This window comes from Canis lupus, chromosome 6 (assembly GCF_011100685.1).
Source record: "Canis lupus familiaris isolate Mischka breed German Shepherd chromosome 6, alternate assembly UU_Cfam_GSD_1.0, whole genome shotgun sequence".
NCBI lineage: Eukaryota > Metazoa > Chordata > Mammalia > Carnivora > Canidae > Canis > Canis lupus.
The window spans coordinates 23,681,656-23,702,277 of NC_049227.1; the positions used below are offsets into that span (position 1 = coordinate 23,681,656).

At 53.2% G+C, this 20,622-nt stretch overlaps 1 protein-coding gene across 2 annotated transcripts; it reads right to left on the reverse strand.

Annotated features, from left to right (window-relative positions):
- Nucleotides 1-268: 268 nt before the first annotated feature.
- Nucleotides 269-20,190, reverse strand: SDR42E2 (short chain dehydrogenase/reductase family 42E, member 2). 2 transcript variants are annotated; one of them, XM_038540084.1, is made up of 12 exons: nt 20,102-20,190; nt 17,368-18,261; nt 16,786-16,881; nt 14,560-14,617; nt 13,746-13,864; nt 13,011-13,086; nt 8,758-8,840; nt 7,269-7,406; nt 6,678-6,743; nt 4,954-5,017; nt 3,566-3,639; nt 270-573 (listed from the first exon to the last, which is right to left on the reverse strand). In XM_038540084.1, exons 2-12 carry the CDS (start codon nt 18,223-18,225, stop codon nt 334-336), a joined length of 1,872 nt encoding a protein of 623 aa, XP_038396012.1. In that variant the 5' UTR covers nt 18,226-18,261; nt 20,102-20,190; the 3' UTR covers nt 270-333. The 2 variants fall into 2 exon arrangements, with proteins under 2 accessions (XP_038396011.1, XP_038396012.1); XM_038540083.1 differs by lacking the exons at nt 13,746-13,864; nt 14,560-14,617 and having other exon boundaries at nt 269-573.
- Between the last annotated feature and the right edge of the window lie 432 nt (nt 20,191-20,622).

Sequence of the window (20,622 nt, forward strand, 5' to 3'; positions counted from 1 at the left end):
CCGGGCCCGGGGTGTGGGCGGGGCGAGCCCGGAGGCCAGGACAGGGGCGGAGTCAAGACCTGGGGGCGGGCCCAAGCCCAGAGCGCGGGGGGCGGTGTAAGCGGGGAAAGGGGCGGGGCGTGCCCAGTCCTGGAGGTCGGGACAGGGGCAGGCCCAAGCCCAGAGGGCGGGGTGTGGGCGGGGAATGGGGCGGGGCAAGCCCGAAGGTCAGGACGGGCGGAGTCAAGACCCAGGGACGGGGAAGAGGGCGGGGCAAGCCTGGAGGCGGAGCTGGGGCGAGTCCAAGCCCAGGGGTGGCGCGGAGGCGGGAACTGGCGGTGGCCGGCGCGGAGGTCAGACGCCGGACGGCTGCAGGCCCAGGAGGCGCAGGGCCAGGGCGAGCAGCCCGAGCAGCAGCAGCAGCCCGAGCAGCAGCCGTAGGAGTGTCCGCGCCGTGCAGCCGCAGGGCCGCTGGCTCGTGGACCGCACGTATTGTTCCACGACGTCCGCGAAACGGAACTTGTCTGGCGCGTAGCCAAGCTGGGCGCGGGCCTTGGCGATCTGGAAGGTGTGCGTCACCGCCACGCTGCGCACCTGGGGAGAGGCGGGCAGCCAGATGCAGGGCTGTGCGGGTAGCCTTGTTTCACCGCAAAGGAGAGGAGGGCAGAGGTGTGTTGCCCTTCCGCCGCACAGCAGTTTCAAAGAACCCGTATGCTGGGTCTTGCTCCCGGGATGCCCACCTCAAGGAAGATTTCCTTTTTCCCTCCCATCTCCATTTTCCTCTAGGGCGCAGCCTCCAGGAGGCCTTTTCTGCTTCACCCCCAGCCTTACTGAACTCGGTCCCCCAAAACTGAAGGCCTCATCACCTCTGCACTTCCCCGTCCTTGCACGGTGCTGGGACTCAGCAGGCATTTACACATTCTTGGGGATGCTCCTGGAGAAGCTGACGTGTGTGTGTGTGTGTGTGTGTGTGTGTGCGCGCGCGCGCGCGCGCGGCCCCCCCTCCCCCGCCCCCGTCCCCGTCCCCGTCTGTGGCCTGGGTGCAGCTCACCGGAAAAATCCCCCCAGGAAACGCTCTAGGCTTCTCTAGAAGCCCCAGGGCGCAGCCTTCTTGCGCCCTCCCTGGTTAAGCTTCCCTAGGAGAGGAATACAATTATACAGAAGTGATTACTCTCCAGGGTCTGGGCTGCATTTCTTCAAGAGCAGTACTGGTAGTTATCATAACAACAGGCACTGTGTCTGGCCTGAGCTAAATCCTTTCTAGGCTTTATCTTATTTAATCCCCTTAGGTGGTAGGTACTACCACCATCTCCTCTTTACATATTTGGTGTGTGTGTTTTTTTTTTCCTCTTTACATATTTGAAAGTTTAAAACATAAGAGACTTGCCCAGACTCACACAGGGGAGCCAGATTCCATCCCAGGCTCTTCCCTGCTATGCTGGGATTGGGAGGATGCCCTCCCACCTCATTTCTTCCTCTGTTGTTCCTCAGCTGGACCCTAGGAAGGGGTCAGAAAAAGCTGCTTGATTTTCCCATAGCACGAAAACGGCTCCTGTGGCCAAGCGGCTGGTCTTGGATGCTTGTGCAGGAGAGGCCAATCTGGTCCCTTTTTGCCCCAGGTAGTAAGTTCAGGGCCTTGGGGGATACAGCCGGGAACTAGATCAGCAGGGTCCTGGACACAGTGCTCTCAAGTTTAGATGTCCTGAACTTTCCTTTGGGAAGTATCCTTAACTTCCTCAGAACTGGTTTAGGTGCCCCTTCTATGTGCTCTGTAGTTCCTCATAGTTTCCTCCAGTGTAGCCCTTATCCGAGTGTGTTGAGTTGCCCAGTTGCTGAGCTGTCTTCCCCTTTGGACGGTGAGCTCCTTGAGGTAAGGGCTATGTCTTGTCTCCATTGGTCAGCCCAATGCCTGGCGCACAGTGGGTGCTCAGTGTTCAGTGAAGCAGACTCTAAAACTGGAGGGCTGGTTGCTATGGCACAGACGGACCAGCAGAGAGCACCCGAGCCACAGTGAACAGAACCGTCCTTAGCTAAAGTAGGGATCCTTTACCCCTTCACTGAACAGGGAAACCTAAGAGTGAAACCAGAGGGAGGGGAGCTAAGTCCCGCCCAACCACAATTCAGCAGCACTTCGGCAGCTCATTTACATGATTGTGATTCCTGACTGGTTTCACAAGTTGATGGTTAAGCTTGAAATCATTTAGGTCTGGTTTACGTTCGAATGTCAGCTCTGCTACTTAACTGAATACTCATGGGCAGGTTATTTCACCCCTGTGTGTCTCATTTCCTCTGTAAATGGAAATAACAATGTACAATTTAGTAGTGAAAATTAAATAAGCCAAAGCACAATGCCTACCGCATCCATCACTCAACAGATGGCTGGTATCGTCATTCCCTTTCCTCTGCTAGTTTGCATGGTCCAAGGAGAAGCCACAGAGAAGTGCTTCTTTCTGTGGCCCCTTCTCTATCTGAGTCAGACGGCACTGAGCCTGGAGTATGAAGCCGATGCCAAACCATGTGACCCTGGACAAGTCACTAGCTTCTCCAGTGCTCAGTTTATCATAAAATACAATCATAATCTCTTGCCCTTCTTAATTTAGCAGGACACCAGAGAGAATCAAATGAGCCCATGAGCTAGAAGGATTTTGCAAGTAATGCCAAATACTACTATTTACAGTCTGCATTAAAACATCCTCTCTTGGGGATCCCTGGGTGGCTCAGCGGTTTAGTGCCTGCTTTTGGCCCAGGGCATGATCCTGGAGTCCGGAGATTGAGTCTCACATCAAGCTCCCTGCATGGAGCCTGCTTCTCCCTCTGCCTGTGTCTCTGCCTCTCTCTCTCTCTTTCTGTCTCTCATGAATAAATAAACTCTTTAAAAAAACAGAAAAAAAATCCTCTCTTTTAGGGGTGCTTTGGTGGCTCAGTCAGTTAAGCATCTGACTTATGATTTGGGTTCAGGTCATGATCTCAGGGTCATGATCCCAGGTTCATGAGATCAAGCCCTGAGTAGGCCTCTGAGCTCAGTGCAGAGTCTGCTTGAGTCTCTCCCACTCCCTCTGCCCCTCCCCCCACTTGCACATGCTCTAAGGAAATAAAGCCTTTATTAAAAATCCTCTTTTAAAAATTGTATGTGCAAATAGAAAACTGAATCATCATCATTTGAAAATAGTATTGTGTACACAGTTAGCACTCAATATATCCTTATTACTCAGTAAGCATGAATGGCCACCAGGCTCCGTGTGCATGTGTCTTGAGAGCTGGTAGCCTTGGTGGGTGGCATTAAAAAATGTGAATGTCACAGAACCTGCCTTTGGGAGCCTCCTGTCTGGCAGCGAAGATAAGCTGCTTATGAATGAAGTGACAGGGATGAGGGACAGGCTTAGAGCTAATCACATTGCAGACCAAGGAAGCACAGCCTAAGCAAAAGCCCAGAGGTTGGGATGATTATGAAGAAGCTAGTGCTTGATGTGGGCCCACAAGGAAGGTTCTGAGACCTCAGACAAACATCCAGTTATAGTGTCAAAGGGGTGAGGGGTGGTGCCGATGGAGGTTGGAGCAGGGGCTCCCCCAGCAACGGTGCACTTACCTCGCTCCGGGTGAGCAGTGGTGGAACACTACAGATGGGCCTCAGGGCCAGGTGCAAGTACTCCATCACTGCAGCTGTGTGGGGAGAGAGGGGCCAATGACCAGGGTGCCTCACTCTGTGCAAGCTCCAGGGAGGCCCTCGGGGACAAATCAGTTGGGGGCATTATTTGCTTTGCTAGGGAGAGTCTCTTCACTTTGCCAAATTCTCCCATCCTTGGATTCCTTTAAATCAGTTCTCAGCACACACCGGGGTGCCTTGTTTGGCTGTGAAATGTGTCACAAGGAAGTTGTCATTCATTGTAAAGGACAGACATTTGAAAATAAATCTGAGCAGATTGAAAGTTGTCTCAAATCATGCCTCCTTCTTTCGCTCACTTCTATAACAGTGTGGTCTCCTGAGTAGAAGAGAAAGATGTTGGAGCAGTGGCTCTCAATCTGGGTGGCATGCTGGACCACTTTTAAAAATGCTCACACTCCTCCCGCCCCCTCCCTCTTGCGGATGCTGATGTAATTGGTCTGGGGTGCAGCTGAGGCATTTTTATATTTTATAAGCTCCCAGATGATTCTAATGTGCAGCCACAGTTACGAACTGCGGGGTTATAGTTTGTGAGCTAGGAATTGGAAGTTTATAAACAATCCTGTACAACTGCCAGAATGTGTGGCTGATCTTTCCTTTCCTGGGGGGGGGGGGGGTTGTCAAATAGTGTCAACCATTGTGGCAACAATGGGCACAAAAAGTCACCCCACGTGTGTGGCCAAGTGGGCAAAAGTTTGCAAATCCCTGTTTTCAATGGCAAGCATCCCAATGCATTGAAAACAGATCTTAACTAAGGTCTTTCAGGGATGCAGCTGTTTGTCACTTGAGGGTCAGCTGTCCCCTGGGGCTGACTGCTCCGTGCCTGGTGCTGGCTCTGCATTCCAGCTGGAAGGAGGCCAGCAGAGGTGATGATGGGGGGTGAGACCCGAAGAGTGAGGAAACTCCAGATCCCCAAAAGCAGCCTTCACTTCAGGGTGACCTCGGGGGACAAGGCAGCCCCAGGGCTCCCTCTCCTCCTGATTGGCATGATGCCTCCCACCGCAGACCACAGGGCCAGGTGTGAGCTTTGGAGTCAGCCAGGCCCAGGTGTGATTTCTGCCTCTGCCGCCTGCTCGCTGTGGCCCAATCGCACCCACCTTGCAAGTAGGACGGGGCTCATTCAGGGCGGGGACTTCGGGGAGGAGGTTGCCAGGCAAGTGCAGATCAGGCTTGGGGCACCTGCCCGTGAGAGTGGTGGTCTCCTGAGATTCTGTGCCTTCGGTGCCTCACTCGCCCCCACCTATCCTGTCCTGGGTTTGAAATGAGGGGATGCATGTGCAGCTGGCACATAACAGACACCCTCCTCTCCTTACCTGTTAGGTAAACCCAGGAAGTAGGCACCTGGATCCAAGGCTGGCTGTACCCTAGCTTCTCAAACTGCAAGGAAACAGGGTCTAAGATGAAAACAGGTCTTTCAAGGGCTGGTGTGGAAAGGCTGCATGTTCCCTTTACCCTGGAGCTGGCAGGTGTACCACCTGGCCCCCTGCTTGCCTACCCCACATGGGTAGTGAACTCCACAGCCAGCCCCAACCTTGCTCCAGTCTTGAAATGGAAAACTTTGATCTAGAAAAGTCAAGTAGGGCTTGAATGCATCCATCAGTTTTTAACCTGGGATCGTTCACGTCACTTAGCTATTATTTACATCTGCTTATAGCCAAAGACACTCCAAGGCACAGACACAGAATGATTTTTCTAGAATTGACTTTTCTGCTATTAAAGAATTAAAAAAAAAAAAAAAAAACCAACACCCCAGCCTATGTGTATAGGGTGGTAGGAGATGCATGAAGAGAATGGGTTGGCACAGGGTGAAATGAGGTCTTCGCTTGTATAAAAACTCTCCAGATCAAAAAGACTGACCATCACAAGGGTTGGCAAGGATGTGGAGAAAAGGAACCATTGTCTTACACTGCTGTTGGGAATGTAAAATGGTGCAGCCACTTTGGAAAACAGCCTGGCAGTTCCTCAAAAGGTTAAACGGTGAGATACCACAAGACCTAGCAATACTACTCCTGGGTATACACCAAGGGAAATAAAAATGTAACGTCCACAAAAAATGTATACACTAATGTTCAAAGCAGCATTATTCATATTAGCTCCAAAGTAGAAAAACTCCAATTTCTATCAACCAATGAATGGACAAACAAAATGTGGTATATTCCTAGAAGGGAATATTTTTTGACATTATTGCCAAACAGGATGAATACTAATATGATGCAGGTTACACATGGATGAACTTTGACAGTACGATGCTAAATGAAAGAAGTCTAACACAAATGTTCACGTAGCATATGATTCCATTTATATGGCATGTCCAAACAGGCAAATCTACAGAAACAGAGAGTAGATTAGGGGTGGTGTGGGGCTAGGGGTAGGGTTGGGGTAAAGGTGTAACTGAGGGGGATGGTTCTTTTTTGGAGGATGATGAAATGTTCTAAAATTGGTTATAGTGACGGATGCACCACTCAATATGCTAAAGACCACTGAGTAACGTGTTTTAAATAGATGAATCGTAAAGTATATGAATTATATCTCAATAAAGCTCTTGACATTAATGTGCCCACATGCCGTGAGGATGGATCCTCCAGTGTGGGGTTTCTGGTCGATCCCTTCCAGGCAGGCCTGGCCCCAAGAAGGAGTCTGTAGAGTACTGGATGGGAGGCCAGGGTTCCCTGAGGGGCTGCAGCATTGGGAGCCCCAGGGCCAACACCTCTCTATGTGCTTCAGTCTACCCTCTACTTGTGCCTTACAGAGCTTTGTCATGTAGTATGGGGGCGTCACAAGCAAACTAGCACAGGACAAGTCAACAGAAAGGAATCAGGCTGGGAAAGACTAGGGGATTACGTGGTCCCCCAAAGGGACAGCCACACCCAGTTCTGGCCAGTTCCAATGTTGCCCAGTGGATACTATCACCAGAATTGCTTTTTAATGTGAAAGCTTCTGATTTTCTGGAAGGAGGAAAGGATGACAAGGAGAGAAGATGTGCAAAATCCCAGAATTCTCACTCGGGATGGGGGTGGATGGACATCTGGGCACCTACCAGTGGGGCCATCCACTCGAAGAGGTTGACACTCTCCCCATCATTGATGTAGTATGCTTGGCCACTCTGAGGGGACATACAGGGAGGCGGACAGTCAGGCATCTGCCCCCCCACCCTGATCCCACCCTTTTGGATAGCTCAGCAGCTGCTCTGACCTCCTCAATTCTCCTGAGCAGCCACTGAAGAGTCATGGCTGTTCCCCAGCCCTGGGGACAGACTTGGGCAATTCTTTTTGAATTCTGGGGCTGCCACGCTGACTAGCTTTGTGACCTCAATAGAGTCACTTGACCTCTCTGTACCTTAGTTTCTTTGTCTGAGAAATGGGAAGAAAATAATGGAATCTCCCTCTCCAGGTGTTGTGAAGATTACATGTGATGGTGTATATAAAACACTTAGCATTTGGTGACCATTACTTCAGGACCAACAAGTCCTACATCACGGGGTCACTGCAAGGAGTTAATGATGCTCTATAAAGACATCCCCACCCAAGCTTCCCTGGGCCTACAGTCCCACCAACCATTTTGAGTTGGGGAGAAATGTGCATGAGCCAGGGATCCCCTAGTGATGGGGACAGCACCACGGGAGACTCACGGCCACGTAGCCCTTGGCAGCGGTGAGGGCCTCAGCGGCCAGCACGTGTGCCTGCACCAGATTGTGTACGTGCACCCAGTTCATTTGCGTCCTGCGGTCCCCAAATCGGAACATGAGTAGCCTCTTCTTGATGTGGCTCTGGAGGGGGGATAAACACAGACTCATGCCTGGAGTGGCTCTGAATACCATCTGTAGGATGATGGCTCCCAAATTTCTAGCTCTAGGCCAGACCCCTCTGCCCAAGACCCCTGTCCTGATGTCTCCATGTGGTGGCCATTTGTCCACGTCCTGGAGGGAGTGCCTGACATTCTGGCTCTTGTTGGATTCACACACACACACACACACACACACACACACACACACACATACACACCCGGTCCCATCTCAGTAGACCGCACTCAGAGGCTCAGGCTGAAACCCTGGGCCTCCGCTGGCCTCCCCTTCTCTCCACTCCACGTCAACCCACGTGCAGAGCCAGCTGGCTCAGCTGGTACGCTCTGGCCAGAATCCAGCAGCTTCTGACCACCCCGACTGCTCCCCCCTCTCCTCTCCCTGGACACCCAACTAGTCTGAACTTGTCTCTGCTTCCCTGCATGGTCCCTGCGGCTCTTCCCTACACGGCCAGGGGAGATCCTCCTGGATCTTAGTCACAGCCTGTGTCTCCCAGCTCAGAACCTTCAGGATGCCCACCTTGCCCCCAAAAAAGTCCTGACAATGGTTGAGGAGGCCCTTTTGATCTGGCCCCAGCTACTCTCTGTCTCCTAACTCCCCAGGCTCCAGCCACACGGTGTCCCTCCACCTCCCCCCCCCACCCCAGGAATGGGCAGCAGGCTCCCATCTCAGGGCTTCGGACTCGCTGTTCCCTCTGCCTGGAAGGCTCTTCCTCCAAATACTGGTGTGATCGCCCTGCCACCTTCTTTGTCATTCTGGGTGGCATTCACCTGCCACCTGCTCGACGAGGCTCCCGGGCTGCCCGGGCGCCCAGCTCCCACACCCTGCCCCCCCTTCTTTTCCATCCTACCTCACACCTTCAAATGCTCCTTATCATTTCCCATGTTTATTTCCCATCTCCTGTGAGAACAGGAGGGCAGGAATCCTCGTCTGTTTTACTCACTGATCTGTCGCAAAGCCGGGAGCCGCGACCTTTGTCATACTCAGGTTTGTGCCCTAGTTGCCTGCTCCGTTTGGACCACCTTCTCTCTCCCACCCCGTTTCCTTGGTTAATTCTTTCTTCTCTTCCTGAACAGCACAGGTGTATCCTGGACCTGCCCCAGGATGGAGCCAGGCCCTCTCCCCTCTGTACCGGCGTTGCCCTTCTTCCCTCCACGGAGCCCTTGCCACACATTGGCCCAGTGACCGTGGCGTCGGTCTCCCTGGCCAGGCTGCGAGCAATCTGAGGACAGGGCCTACAGTCCCTGAAGGGCCCCGATCCACGCACACAGCAGCCAGGCTCGTCCTGTGCCTCAGGCCCAGGGCTGGGCTGACATACCGCCACGCGGGGCAGGTGCCTCTGCTCTTCAGGGCCATAGATCCCTGGGGGCCGGAGCACACACGTCCGCAGAGTCCCTCCTCCTAGGACACAGGGAGGGTGGTCAGGGGCTTGGGGAGGGGGTGGACCAGCAAGGAGAGACACAGAAATGCTGTCCACACCTCCCGGTCCTTGCCTGGACAGGTGAGCAAGGAAGACAGGCCTTGGGGTTTCCTTATTCAATTAATTATTCTCAGTCGGTCTGTTAGTCATTTAACAAACAACATTCAGAGGTTCCCCCAACGTCTACCTCCAGCACTGGGCCCTGGGATGGGTGCTGTGGAGAATCCAAGGATGATCAAGAAATGGTTCCTGACCTCATGATGCTCACAGGTCAGTAACGGGGTAAAACTTAGATGCAGGTGTGTGTGCAGCCCATGAGACAGATGTAATCTTTGACTCCCTGCCACTCTACAGACGTAATCTCTTTTGACTCCCCTGAGAGTTAACTGCACCCATTTTACAGATGCACACAGAGACCCTCACTCCCTCACGCCAACGGCTGTAGCTCTTTCCCTTTCCTGATCATCAGCTGCCTAAGGACTATGATGGCTCTCAGGGAAGTCCTACTATGTGCCTGGTGCTCTGGTAAGCCAGAGTTTTTTTGTCCTTCAGGATGGGAGCTGTAATTATCTCTGCTTCCTGGATAAATGAACTGAGGCTCAAAAAGGGGATTTGCCTAAGGGCACACAGCTCAGCCTAGAGGAGCCGAGATGGGGGACAAGAGCTGAGGTTCCTGCCACAAATGGACCTTTTCTACTCCCTCAGCCTTGGTCTCCTCATCTGGAAGATGGGCACTTGCAAGCAGTGGTAGTAGCTGTACTTTCCAGACAATCAGTGGAGAAAGGAAAAGACAGGAGCTGTCAGCACAAGAGCCTGGGGGCTGTGCTGTCCCCCTCGCTCTCACTGCTCTGTGCCAGCAGAGTCCCCCAGACCAACTCAGAGCTTGGTCCAGGGCTTCCTAACTTTTCTGCCCAGGGTGCCCCGCATTGATGGAAAGGGTGAAGAAGTCTCCCCTGGGGAAATCTGGAGGTGCAGCCTGAAGGGCTGCCACAAACATATTTCTCTCAAGTCTTAAGAAAGCCTACAGAATTGTCAGTCTATCTCATAATCCATTTGTTGAAGATTAAAAAAATTTTTTTAAATTACTAATTTGTAAATTATTTGCCTCTCAATCGCACCCCCTTAACTGAGGTGGAGTCTTGTGGGAGATGCTCCACTTTCTGGGGCTCAGGTTTCCCAAAGGGCTGCACCTCAGTTTGGGGAGCCCCTCTCCTTCCACACAAAGTCTCAGAGGACTGTCAATCTAGATGTGCCAGATGCGCCACTCTCCCCTGCAGTGGTGGCCATGGGACCCAAGTCAGGCTAATGACATATTCTCACCCAGGAACGTGACACCAGGATCTAAAATCCTATGAGTGGATTCACCCTGAAGATACTGGTCACAACCAGCTCCTGCTACCCAGTCCCTGGAGCTGCCCCAACCCTATCCTTTCCAAGCTCTGGTGGTCATTTTTCTGCAACTATATTTTCCAGAAACTATCTCACATCCTTCCGCTGTAAGTTCCTTTCACCAGAATATGAGCCAGGGCCGGTGTCTTGGGTCATAACCAACACCCAAACATCCTCACTTTACAATGAGGCCAGCATAGTAGGTTGAGAGGTGGCCCCCAACAAGGTAGGTCCACATCCTAGAACCTGTGGATATGACCCTATTTGGATGAGCATCTTTCCAGATATAATTAAAGATCTCAAAATGAGATCATCTTGGATTATCCGGTGAGCCCCAAATTCTTTGTGAGTCCTCATGAGGGACTAACACAGACATGTGTACCCTAAAGAATGAGTGGGGCCACTGTAAGCTGGTGAGACGAGGAAAGATTCTCCCCTAGAGCCTTTGGAGGGAAGCAGCCCAAATGGCACTTTGATCTCAGAGATCAGGCTGTGAATTGTGAGAATCATGAGAGAACACATTTCAGTTTTAAGCCACCAAGTTTGTGGTCAGTTGCCCCATTTGCACTGAGCTGAGATCTGCAGTCTCAGGGTTCTGCTTCAGGGATGGGAGGCCCTTCATGCTGGGTTAGAGGCAGAGTCTCAGGGACCAGCCTGTGTTAGCAGACACTGGAAATCACCCAGGGTGACCATGGCTGGACTCCTGGAAGGCAGGTATCAGGTAAGCTTTTCTGTAAACAGCCTGCAGCTAATTTTAAACTCTGGGGCACCTGGGCCTGGTGGGGGGGAGGTCTGGTTGCAGCTGACATTGGCCGGCAGGGCACTAGGCAGCTACGTCACAGAGGGGCGGGGCTCAGGGTATCCATGACTCCTGACCACGGAAAGCTGGGGATGCTCGTATAAATAATTCTTGGCCAAAGGATTAAGTGTCTGGTTTGCAGGCTGCCAGTCCAGCCAGGGAAGGCCCCAGGCAGAGAAGAAAGCTCAACCACACATGGTCAAACCCCTGAGAAAACACAGCTGGATGTATGTTCCCTCTGGGATCCGGGGTCAAGGCCTGACAGGTCCAGGGTGCCAGGGTAGGGTGGTGAGATTTTAAGGAAAAGAAGACACCTCATGGGACACCTGGGTGGCTCATGGGACATCTGGGTGGCTCAGTGGTTGAGTGTCTGCCTTCAGCTGAGGTCATGATCCTAGGGTCCTGGGACCAAGTCCCGCATCAGATTCCCCACAAAGAACCTGCTTCTCCCTCTGCCTGTGTCTCTGCCTCTGTCTCTTTCTCTGTCCCTCATGAATAAATAAAATAAAATCTTAAAAAAAAAAAAAAAAAGAACCATGCTTACTCACCTGCTCAGCTGTGGCTACAGGGAAGCATGATGGTTCAGCTCCAGGCTCTGGTGTCAGACCCTCTGGTGTAGGGGTTTGGGGTTTAAATCCCACCTCTGCTCCCTAATAGCTATGTGTCCTTAGCCAAGTCCATTCACCCCTCAGCCCCAGCCTCCTCCCCTTTAAATCTACAGATTATAATTGTGAGGATCTCTCACTCTCCAGATCTACTTGGCTCCTGAGTTTGGATAGTAAGAGAAACCAGGTTTTCTGTTCTTTTTAGTTTCTGAATTTCAGAAAGCAAACAGTGATAATTTGGACAGCAAGGGATTTATCTGGATCATTCTGGCTCCTGAGTTTGGAACGCAGGTGATCCCTCAGGTACTTAGCTCACATGGATGCTATAAAGAGTTACTGAGAACTTTGCATATAAAATTAGTATGAAAAATAGGGCTGGGCATACAGTAAGCCCTTGGTAAATGTAAACTGTTCGTATTCTCTTTTTTCCTTTTTAAATAGTGCCTGTTATTATTTTATTCTCAGATCTTCGAGGTAGATTCCACTATCATCCCCATTTTGTTACAGGTAAAGAACCTGAGGCATGGAAAAAAAGTGTATTGGCCAAGGTCACATCACAAAGCTAAGAGATGGTAGTGGTGCTTGGATTTGAACTCACTTGAGTCTGAGCCAGTGTATGGGAGCAGCTACTGTGTCATATACCTGTCTCTCTCTATATATCTATTAAGATCTGTTTATGAGAATGAGAAAGAGAGAGAGAGGGCATGCACAAGTTGGGGGAGAGGCAGAGAGAGGATCCTGAATCCTGAGAATCCTGTGCTGAGCACAGAACCCAGTGGGATGTTGGGGCTCAATCCCAGGACCCCAAGATCATGACCTGAGCCAAAATCAAGAGTCACTCACTTACCCGGCTGAGTCACCCAGGAGCCTGTCTATCCATATTCTATTATTATTTCTCTATAACCACAGGAGGCAATATGGTAGGGCAGCCGAGGCCGTATTTTCTGGTAAGTTATTGAAGTTTGAGATTCAAGCCCTCACTTGCATGACCTTTCCATAGTGCTCTGCCTCATTCCATAGTCATCATTTTGTACTCTTTTATCTAAAGAGCATACTTAAACTAGATCCACTCCTACATGGCAGAAAAAAGGCCCATTTCTATCTGGTTTCTCCCCCACTCGAGACTATGAGCAACATGAGGGCAGAGACTGGACCGGACTTTCCCTGGACTGTATCCCTGGTGGGGTTCGGGCACATAGCAGGTGCTCAGAATTTGTGGAATGATGAGTGATGAAGGCCCAGGGGAATTGTCCTTTGGAAGGAAGGTGAACCTCAGAAACATAGAAGCTAAAAGCTGGACTCACCCATGCATTCTGGGGGAGGCAGCAGGGTGCACACGCATTTGCCCTGACACCCACCTGGGAGAGGTGTTCCATTGGCCATAAGGGTCAACTGGTCAGCGATGGCTTTGGTTCGTGAGTAGTGGTCCATGTGCTGCCGGAGGAGGACAAGAAGAAAAGAGCCACCAGGTAGGGGTCAGTGACACTGCTGGCAAGGCCTGGCCAGCCCTGCTTCAGACCACACATGGCTAGATTCTGGGCCCCCACTCCCCCACCAGGAAGCAGCCAAGCCCTGAGCCTCAGTGCCCTTCTTTTCTCTTGGGGTGGGAGCCACGGGAGCAGAGCTCAGAGCAGTAACAACAACCAGGGCTCTTCCACTCAGGGAGGCTCTTGCCGGCCCCCAGGGCCTGCTCCGGGATGCAGGTGCAACGTGTGAGTCGGATGACCTGTTTCCACCTAGTTCTTTAGTGTTTGTGTTTTTTTCACATACATCATCTCATTTCCCGCTCTCTGCACCCCCATGGGGTGGAGTGGTCATGCCCAGATGAAAAAATAGAGGCTCAGAGTAAAATGACTTGCGCAGGTTCCCACAGATAGAAAGTGGTCTGGCTGGCTCAAGGCCAGGTCTGTGTGATTTCAAAATCCCTGCCGGCATGGTCAGCTAAAATAGAAGGCTCATGCTACTCAGTTTTAGGGATCCCCTCTTCATGGGACTAACCCCGAGTTGTGAAGTTGATCCTGGTTTCCACCCATCCGGACCCCTGTGGGTCCGAGGCCCAGTGGCCCTGCCCACCTCTCCTGGAAGCCAGGTACCTTTTCCAGTGGGAAATATGGCACAGTGTCCTCATCACCCTGTTCTATGGGCTTCCCGCCGAATGCGACATTGACCGTGCTGGTGTAGATGAGCCTTGGAACCCGTCGACGGACACAAACTGCAGTGACAGGGGCACACAGCAACACACACACACACACACACACACACACACACACACACAGGGCCAATGTGAGTAGGAGTTGGCTGAGGAGGTGCCCACTGGGACCTCCTTGAGAAAATCCACTGACCTCCACCCAGTCTTTGACAAACATCCTGGCCTCCCAGAATATAGATATGCTCAGGAGGGAGTGGGTCAAGTTCTTGCTCCGTGGGACCCTGGGCGCCAGGTTGGCTCACTCCTCCTTCTCAGTATGGCCCTGGCCCCTGAGCTACCTTGCCAGGAACGAGTCAGAAGAGTCTCACTCGATGGGGATATAGAAAAAAAGACACTCTAGGACTAGAGAGAAAAACAGGATGCAGGACAAGGCAAGACATGCCCAGAGAACCCAGATGTAGGTCTTCTATTTTGGAGTTTCAGTGACTTTTCTAACCCTAATCCCTGAAATCCAAACCCCGCTGCCCGTGTCCCCAGACACACTATGGCCACGCTGACCCACCCCATGCAGGGGCCTGGGCAGGTCTGCAGTACACTTAGGATGTGCTGCCCACAGGCCCTCTGCTGGGGGTGGCAGGGGTGGGGGAGGAGGGTCCCACCTCTGTCCCCCTCCCCCATCCCCAGAGGTGGGCCTGTGGCAGGAGAGGGGACAGAAGCAGGAAACACACAGCAGGTCACACTGAGCTCCAAGCGCCTACCATTGATCACTAGTTTGGTGCCTCCAACATTTATAGACTCAATCTGCTCTTTTTGCAGCTAAAAGACAAGACGGAGGTGGGAAAGTCGTGGTGCTGCTCATGCCTCATTGCTGAGGCCATAACACTGGGCTGAGGGGGGACAGGGCAGGGGGCTGCAGAATGTCTGGCTCGGAAGCAGGGATCTGAGAGGCCCACAGGCAGTGGCCAGCTCTGCCCACCAGCTCCCAGGGCGGCTAGGGGAGGTCCCTTCCCCTGCCTGGTTCTCAGCTCCCTCATCTGTGAGGGCAGACCCCCCAGGGTGGTCAGCAGGATTGAAAACACCCCGTGGGAGGACCTGGTACAGTGTCTGACACAGAAGAGGGACTCAAAATGTGCGGGGTCATCTCCTCACTCTGGAAGTCTGGGTTTCCTTAGGGTAATACTGTCCATGTGCTAGCGAGGTTGGGGTGTGAAAAATAAAAACATCTTGTGTACACATGAGAGCTACTTGCATTCCCCCCCCCACCCAGGACAGGGCAAAGCCTTTATAGCTCACTTAGTCCTTACAACCAACCACAAGATGGGTTCAATCTTGATTTCTAAGCTATATTTATTCATTGCTGTAGTTTTTGTTTAATAGGCAATATAATTGCAAAGTTAAAAATAAGTCAGACAGGGGCACCCAGGTCACTCAGTCAGTTAGGCATCTGACTTTTGATTTCAGCTCAGGTCATGATCTCAGGGTCGTGGGATAGTGTCTCGCATAGGGCTCCGTGGTCAGCGCTGAGTCTGCTTGAGATGCTCTCTCTCTCCGTCTCCCTTTGCCCCTCCCCACACCTTATGTGCTCGCTCTCTCTCTGAATAAATAAATAAAGTATTTAAAAAATATTTATTCATGATAGTCACACACACAGAGAGAGAGAGAGAGAGAGAGAGGGGCAGCGACATAGGCAGAGGGAGAAGCAGGCTCCATGCAGGGAGCTCAACGTGGGATTCGATCCCGGGTCTCCAGGATCGTGCCCTGGGCCAAAGGCAGGCGCTAAACCACTGCGCCACCCAGGGATCCCTAAAAATATATTAAATAGGGACGCCCCGGTGGCTCAGTGGTTGAGTGTCTGCATTCAGCTCAGGGCGTTGATCCCAGAGTTCCAGGATCATTCCAGGATCAAATCCCATATTGGGCTCCCTGCAGGGAGCCCGCTTCTCCCTCTGCCTATGTCTCTGCCTCTCTCTCTGTGTCTCTCATGAATAAATAAATAAATAAATAAATCTTTAAAATATTAAATAAAAAATAAATAGAACATTTAAAAAACCCTCAAACAGTAAAAAGGGTATATAGTAAAAAGGAAATTTTTTTCCCACTCCTTTTTTAAAAAATATTTTATTTTTATTTATTTATTCATGAGAGACACAGAGAGAGAGAGAGGCAGAGACATAGGCAGAGGGAGAAGCAGGCTCCCTGCAGGGAGCCCGATGTGGGACTCGATCCTGGGTCTCCAGGATCACGCCCTCAGCTGAAGGCAGACGCTCAACCACTGAGCCACACAGGGATCCCTTTTCCCCACTCCCGATTGCCTGCTCTTCTTCCCACCCCCCCCAGAAGCAACCACCACTACTGTTACAATCGGTGTATTTCTAGAGATGATCTATACTTATTAATATCAGCACATACACACATGTGAGCATATAAATATTTATCCTAGCTTTTTTTTTTCCATACAAACAGGAGGATGTCAAACACTGTTTTTGCACTTTGGACACTATTCTGTTATCAGAACATATTGAGTCACTTCATTCTTTTGCATGGCCTCATAGAATTTCAATGTGTGTGTGTGGATACCTAATAATTTATTTAAATAGTCCTTAACTGACGGGCATTTACGTTCTTTCCCGTGCTTTGTTATTATAAACAATGCTGTAAATATACACACAGCGTGATTTCACAGTCTATGGGTATCTGTATGTTTTGACCTCGTGTCCTCACCCCGAGGAGGTTCTGACATGAGTACCAGTACAGATGAGGAATCAGAGGCTCAGAGAGGTTAAGTGAATTCCCCCTAGGTCACACAGCTTGAAAGAGGCAGAACTGGTCTTTAGTCCCAAGGATGCAAAATGCAGGCTGAGTAGAGTTCAAATCCTTGCTGGATTAGGTGGGGGGCCATAATGAATACACGGCATGAAGGGGTGGGATGGACAGAAGCTGGGTCTGAACCCTGCACTGTTAGATAATGTACGTGGGGTGCTCACCTTCTCAGCACCAGACATTCCATAGGATGCCACATGGAAGACACAGTCCACCCCTTCGAAGGCACGATACAAGGCTTCCTCATCTCGGACGTCCGCCTTAAACAGAGAAGGAAGAGCTGCAGACAGGAGGTTTGGGTCCGGGGCAGAGATCCCAACTCTGCGCGTTGCCAGGTTCCAGAGTTGGGCCTCTGATCCCACCCTGGCCAAGCACCTGGAGGAGAGGGGTTGGGGCAGGATTTACTATGTGATTCTACAGGGCATCACGGTCTTCACCATCATAGCCAGCTCCATTTACCAAGCTGAGTCACAGGGGCAGTACTCGGCGTTTTACACGCACCGTCTCACTGACTCCCCATAAGATCCCTGCACAGCCTCCTTTCTCTGGGTGAGGACACTGAAGCCAGAGTTGTGGAGCCCTGTGGCCATGGCTGCCAGCTGGGAAGTGCCAAAACTTAAAGTCCCACTCCAGGAGCCCATGCTCCTCAACACCATGCTACTGGTTGCACATCAGACACTGTCCCCAGACCTCCACCCCCAGCCTGGGCCCCCCTCCCAGGACCCTCAAGATGCTCATCACTGCACCTGGATGAACTCGGTCCCTGGGGACAGCTCCCACTGTGGCCTGCGGAGGTCGAGCAGGATGACAGAAGTGCCACTCTTGGCCAGGCTGGAACCCAGACTAAAGCCCAGGTAGCCTCCTCCTCCTGTCACCAGAACCTTCTGCCGAGGGGCCTGCATGTGTGCAGTCTGAGTCTTCTGCTGCGGTGCTGGTGTCCGGGCTGTCTCTGGCTCACTGGGTTTGGGCCCAGTTCCAGACCCCCGTCTGGGCGCAGGCTCTACTGCTGGCCCAGGTAATGGTGCAACTCCGGGCCTAGGTGTGGACCCAGGTACTGACCCAGCTCCTGACCCAGGCCCCAGACCTGGCCCAGGTCCTGAGACAGCACCAGGCCCTGGCCTAGGTCTGGACCCAGCTCCAGGCCCTGGTCCAGGTCTTGGAACAACACCAGACCCTGGCACACGTCCGGACATAGCACCATGTACCAGTCCGGGTTCTGAAGCAGCACCAGGCCCTGGCCTATGTCCAGACACAGCACCAGGCCCTGGTCCAGGTCCTGAAGCAGCACCAGGCCCTGGTCCAGGTTCTAGAACCACACCAGGCTCTGGCCCAGGTCTGGACACTGCACCAAGCCCCAGTCCAGGTTCTAGAACCACACCAGGCCCCAACCCAGGTCCTGACACAGCACCAGGCCCCAGCTCCAACCCCAGAACAGTAGTTGGCCCTGGTCCAGGTCCTGAAACTGCACCAGGCATTGGCCTAGGCCCTAACTCAGATCCCAGGCCTGAGACTCCTCCCCAGGCCTGGCAGACAGGGCAGCTCTTCTCACCCTGGCCTGCAGCTTTGCAGGCCTCTGGGGAGGAGCCTGCTGGGTTGGGCTTCATCCTCTACTGAGCCATGCAGATTGAGGATCTGTCCACCTGTAGAGAAAAACAAAAGAAAGAACATTCTAGAGTTGTTGGATCATGTGGATTATCAGACTAAGGGGAACTCCTGGTGGGGCCTAGAGATGCTCTGACTTCCCAGTGAACCTGTCCCTTTTAGAATTTTGAGAACTTTCCAGGTGGCTGCTGCCTCCCTCAGAGAGAGAGAAACAAGGCAGTTAGGCCTTGGGTTTTACAGCTGGGGAAACTGAGGCCCAAAGTCACACTGCATGGCTGAGGTTTACACCAAGCATTCCTGATTTCTCTACCAGTTCTTTAAAATCCTAATTCCCGCATAGTATCAGAGGAAGACAGATCAGATCATGCCCAGGGAACTGCTTTCTGACTGGGAAGGTGGGGTGGGCTTCCTGGAGAAAGAGGTAGACAGAAAAGAAGGCAGAGGAGGACAAGGAGGAGAGGAGACGTGGAGAGAGGAGATGGGGAGGAGGAATCCATGTGGAATTCCAAGTGCCACACCACCTCTACCCTGACACCTGCTGCCTCCGGTCCTCCCAGGTCCTCTGGCTGTGCAGGTGGCTGGCACCGCAGGTCTGTGCAAGCCCTCTGCTGGCTTTGGGGTCAGGTCTGTGAGCCCTGGGGTCCAGCACTGAGGATCCTGTGGTCCTCACTCCAGACTTAAAATGAGCCAGGCTGTCAGCCACTATCACTATCATCATCCCACCCTCTCTGCCCGCTGCCTCCTACTCCACCTGAGGAGAAGATGTGCTCCTGGGGCCAGACCACCATCATCATCACCATTAATAATGGCAGCAACCACGTATGGTGGGCCAACCATCTGCCAGGCCCTGTGGATACACAGATAGGTGTCTCTGCCCTGCCTGAGGCCGGCTGGCTGTAAAAAAGAAGGGGCATGCTGAGTGGCTAAGTGATGAGCCCCGTGGTTGGTGCTGGTGGTGCCACAGGGCAGGGACCCTGACAGCTATAGGGACTGTTATCTTTTAGGCTCTGTTGTCACTGCCCTGCTCTCAGAGTTCCAGGTTAAGGGACACAGTCACACCCCATACAGACATTGGCACTCAGGGGTTTAACAGGGAGGAGACACCCCAAATCTGAGTCATCACAGGAGATGAGTCTAATTCCCCTATAGGGAGGGGGAAAGGGTGCAGCCCCACGGTGGAGCCCTTCTTTACCCAGGATTCTGTTCAGGGGACTGGTCTCTGGGGCCAAAGCCATCTTTCTATCTTATGGGGATGCTTTTTTGGTGACCCTTAGGCAAAATCCTTAAAACCTCAGGGTACCTCAGTATCCATAGCTGTAAAATGGACCCAAGTAACCCTGGCTGCTCCGTCTACCCCACCAGGCGGTCATGAAGAGATGCCTTGGCAGGGCGCTGGGAAGCAGTCTCCAGGAGGGCTCCGCTCACCGTCCTGTCCCCGCGCCGGGAACAGCGCTGGCACCGAGCAGGGGATAAGGAGCTGCTGACCGCGCCGCCCGCTAAGAACTCCGCATCCGGGAGCACCGAGCACCGTGGCTGCGCCCCCCGTGACCCGGGCCGCGGCGGCACTCACTGCCCCGGGCAGCCCTGTGCACTACAGGCTCCTGTCCCCATCACTCAGAGCTGGAAACTGAGGCTCAGGGAACATTCGCGAACTTTGATGGGGTCTCAATAAATGGGTCGGCCGGGTCACCAGGGACTCGCAGTGGGGTGTGGGTAAAGGAACTGGGGAAGGGGCGTCGGGGACCACCCCGGCCGCATCGCCTGGCAGGGGCGGGTCCCCCCGCCCCCCCACGCCCGACTCCGAGAGCGGCTCCGGCCCCGCAGCTCGGGGAACCCCCCCTTAGGCTCCCCGCCCCCCGGGGTCCCCGCTGCGCTCACCTGCCGGGCTCCCGCGGCGCTGAGAGCTCCCGGCGCTGCACCCACGGTCTCGGCGCGGAGCCCGGCGCGGCCCCTCCCGGGGCGGGACGGGGCGGGGCTGAGCTCCGGGACCGCCCCCGCCCCATCCCGGCCCCGCCCCATCCCGGCCCCGCCCCATCCCGGCCCCGCCCCTAGCCCCGGCCCCGCCCATCGCCCGGCCCCGCCCCCGCCCCGCCGGCTCCCCGCGCGCGAACAGCCGCCTCTTGCAGGGCGGTGGCCGCAGGCTCTCACAGCGGGGAAACTGAGGCCCGTCGAACAGGGAGCGGGTGCAATGGGCCCAGATACTGGTGCAGAAAGGACGCAAAGGCCCTGCCGCACAGTGGTCCTAGAAACCCAAGAAACAACATTTCTTTCCTCAGCCCCCCATACCCTGGGGGTCCGTCTGTCGCCCCAACTCGTTCCTCTCTAGGCAGCCTGCCTCCCGCCCACCTGCTGCTTCCTGCCTTCTCTCCCTCTTCCTCGTCCATCTATTCATCATCCTA

Bases quoted from the DNA above. Each gene is read 5' to 3' on its own strand.
- SDR42E2 (XM_038540084.1), bottom strand. From the start codon at position 18,225: ATGAAGCCCAACCCAGCAGGCTCCTCCCCAGAGGCCTGCAAAGCTGCA. The intron at 14,618-16,785 runs GTGAGCACCCCA...CTTGTCTTTTAG, and splicing joins GAATGTCTGGTGCTGAGAAG to CTGCAAAAAGAGCAGATTGA. The intron at 574-3,565 runs GTAAGTGCACCG...GCCTCTCCCCAG, and splicing joins CACTGCTCACCCGGAGCGAG to GTGCGCAGCGTGGCGGTGAC.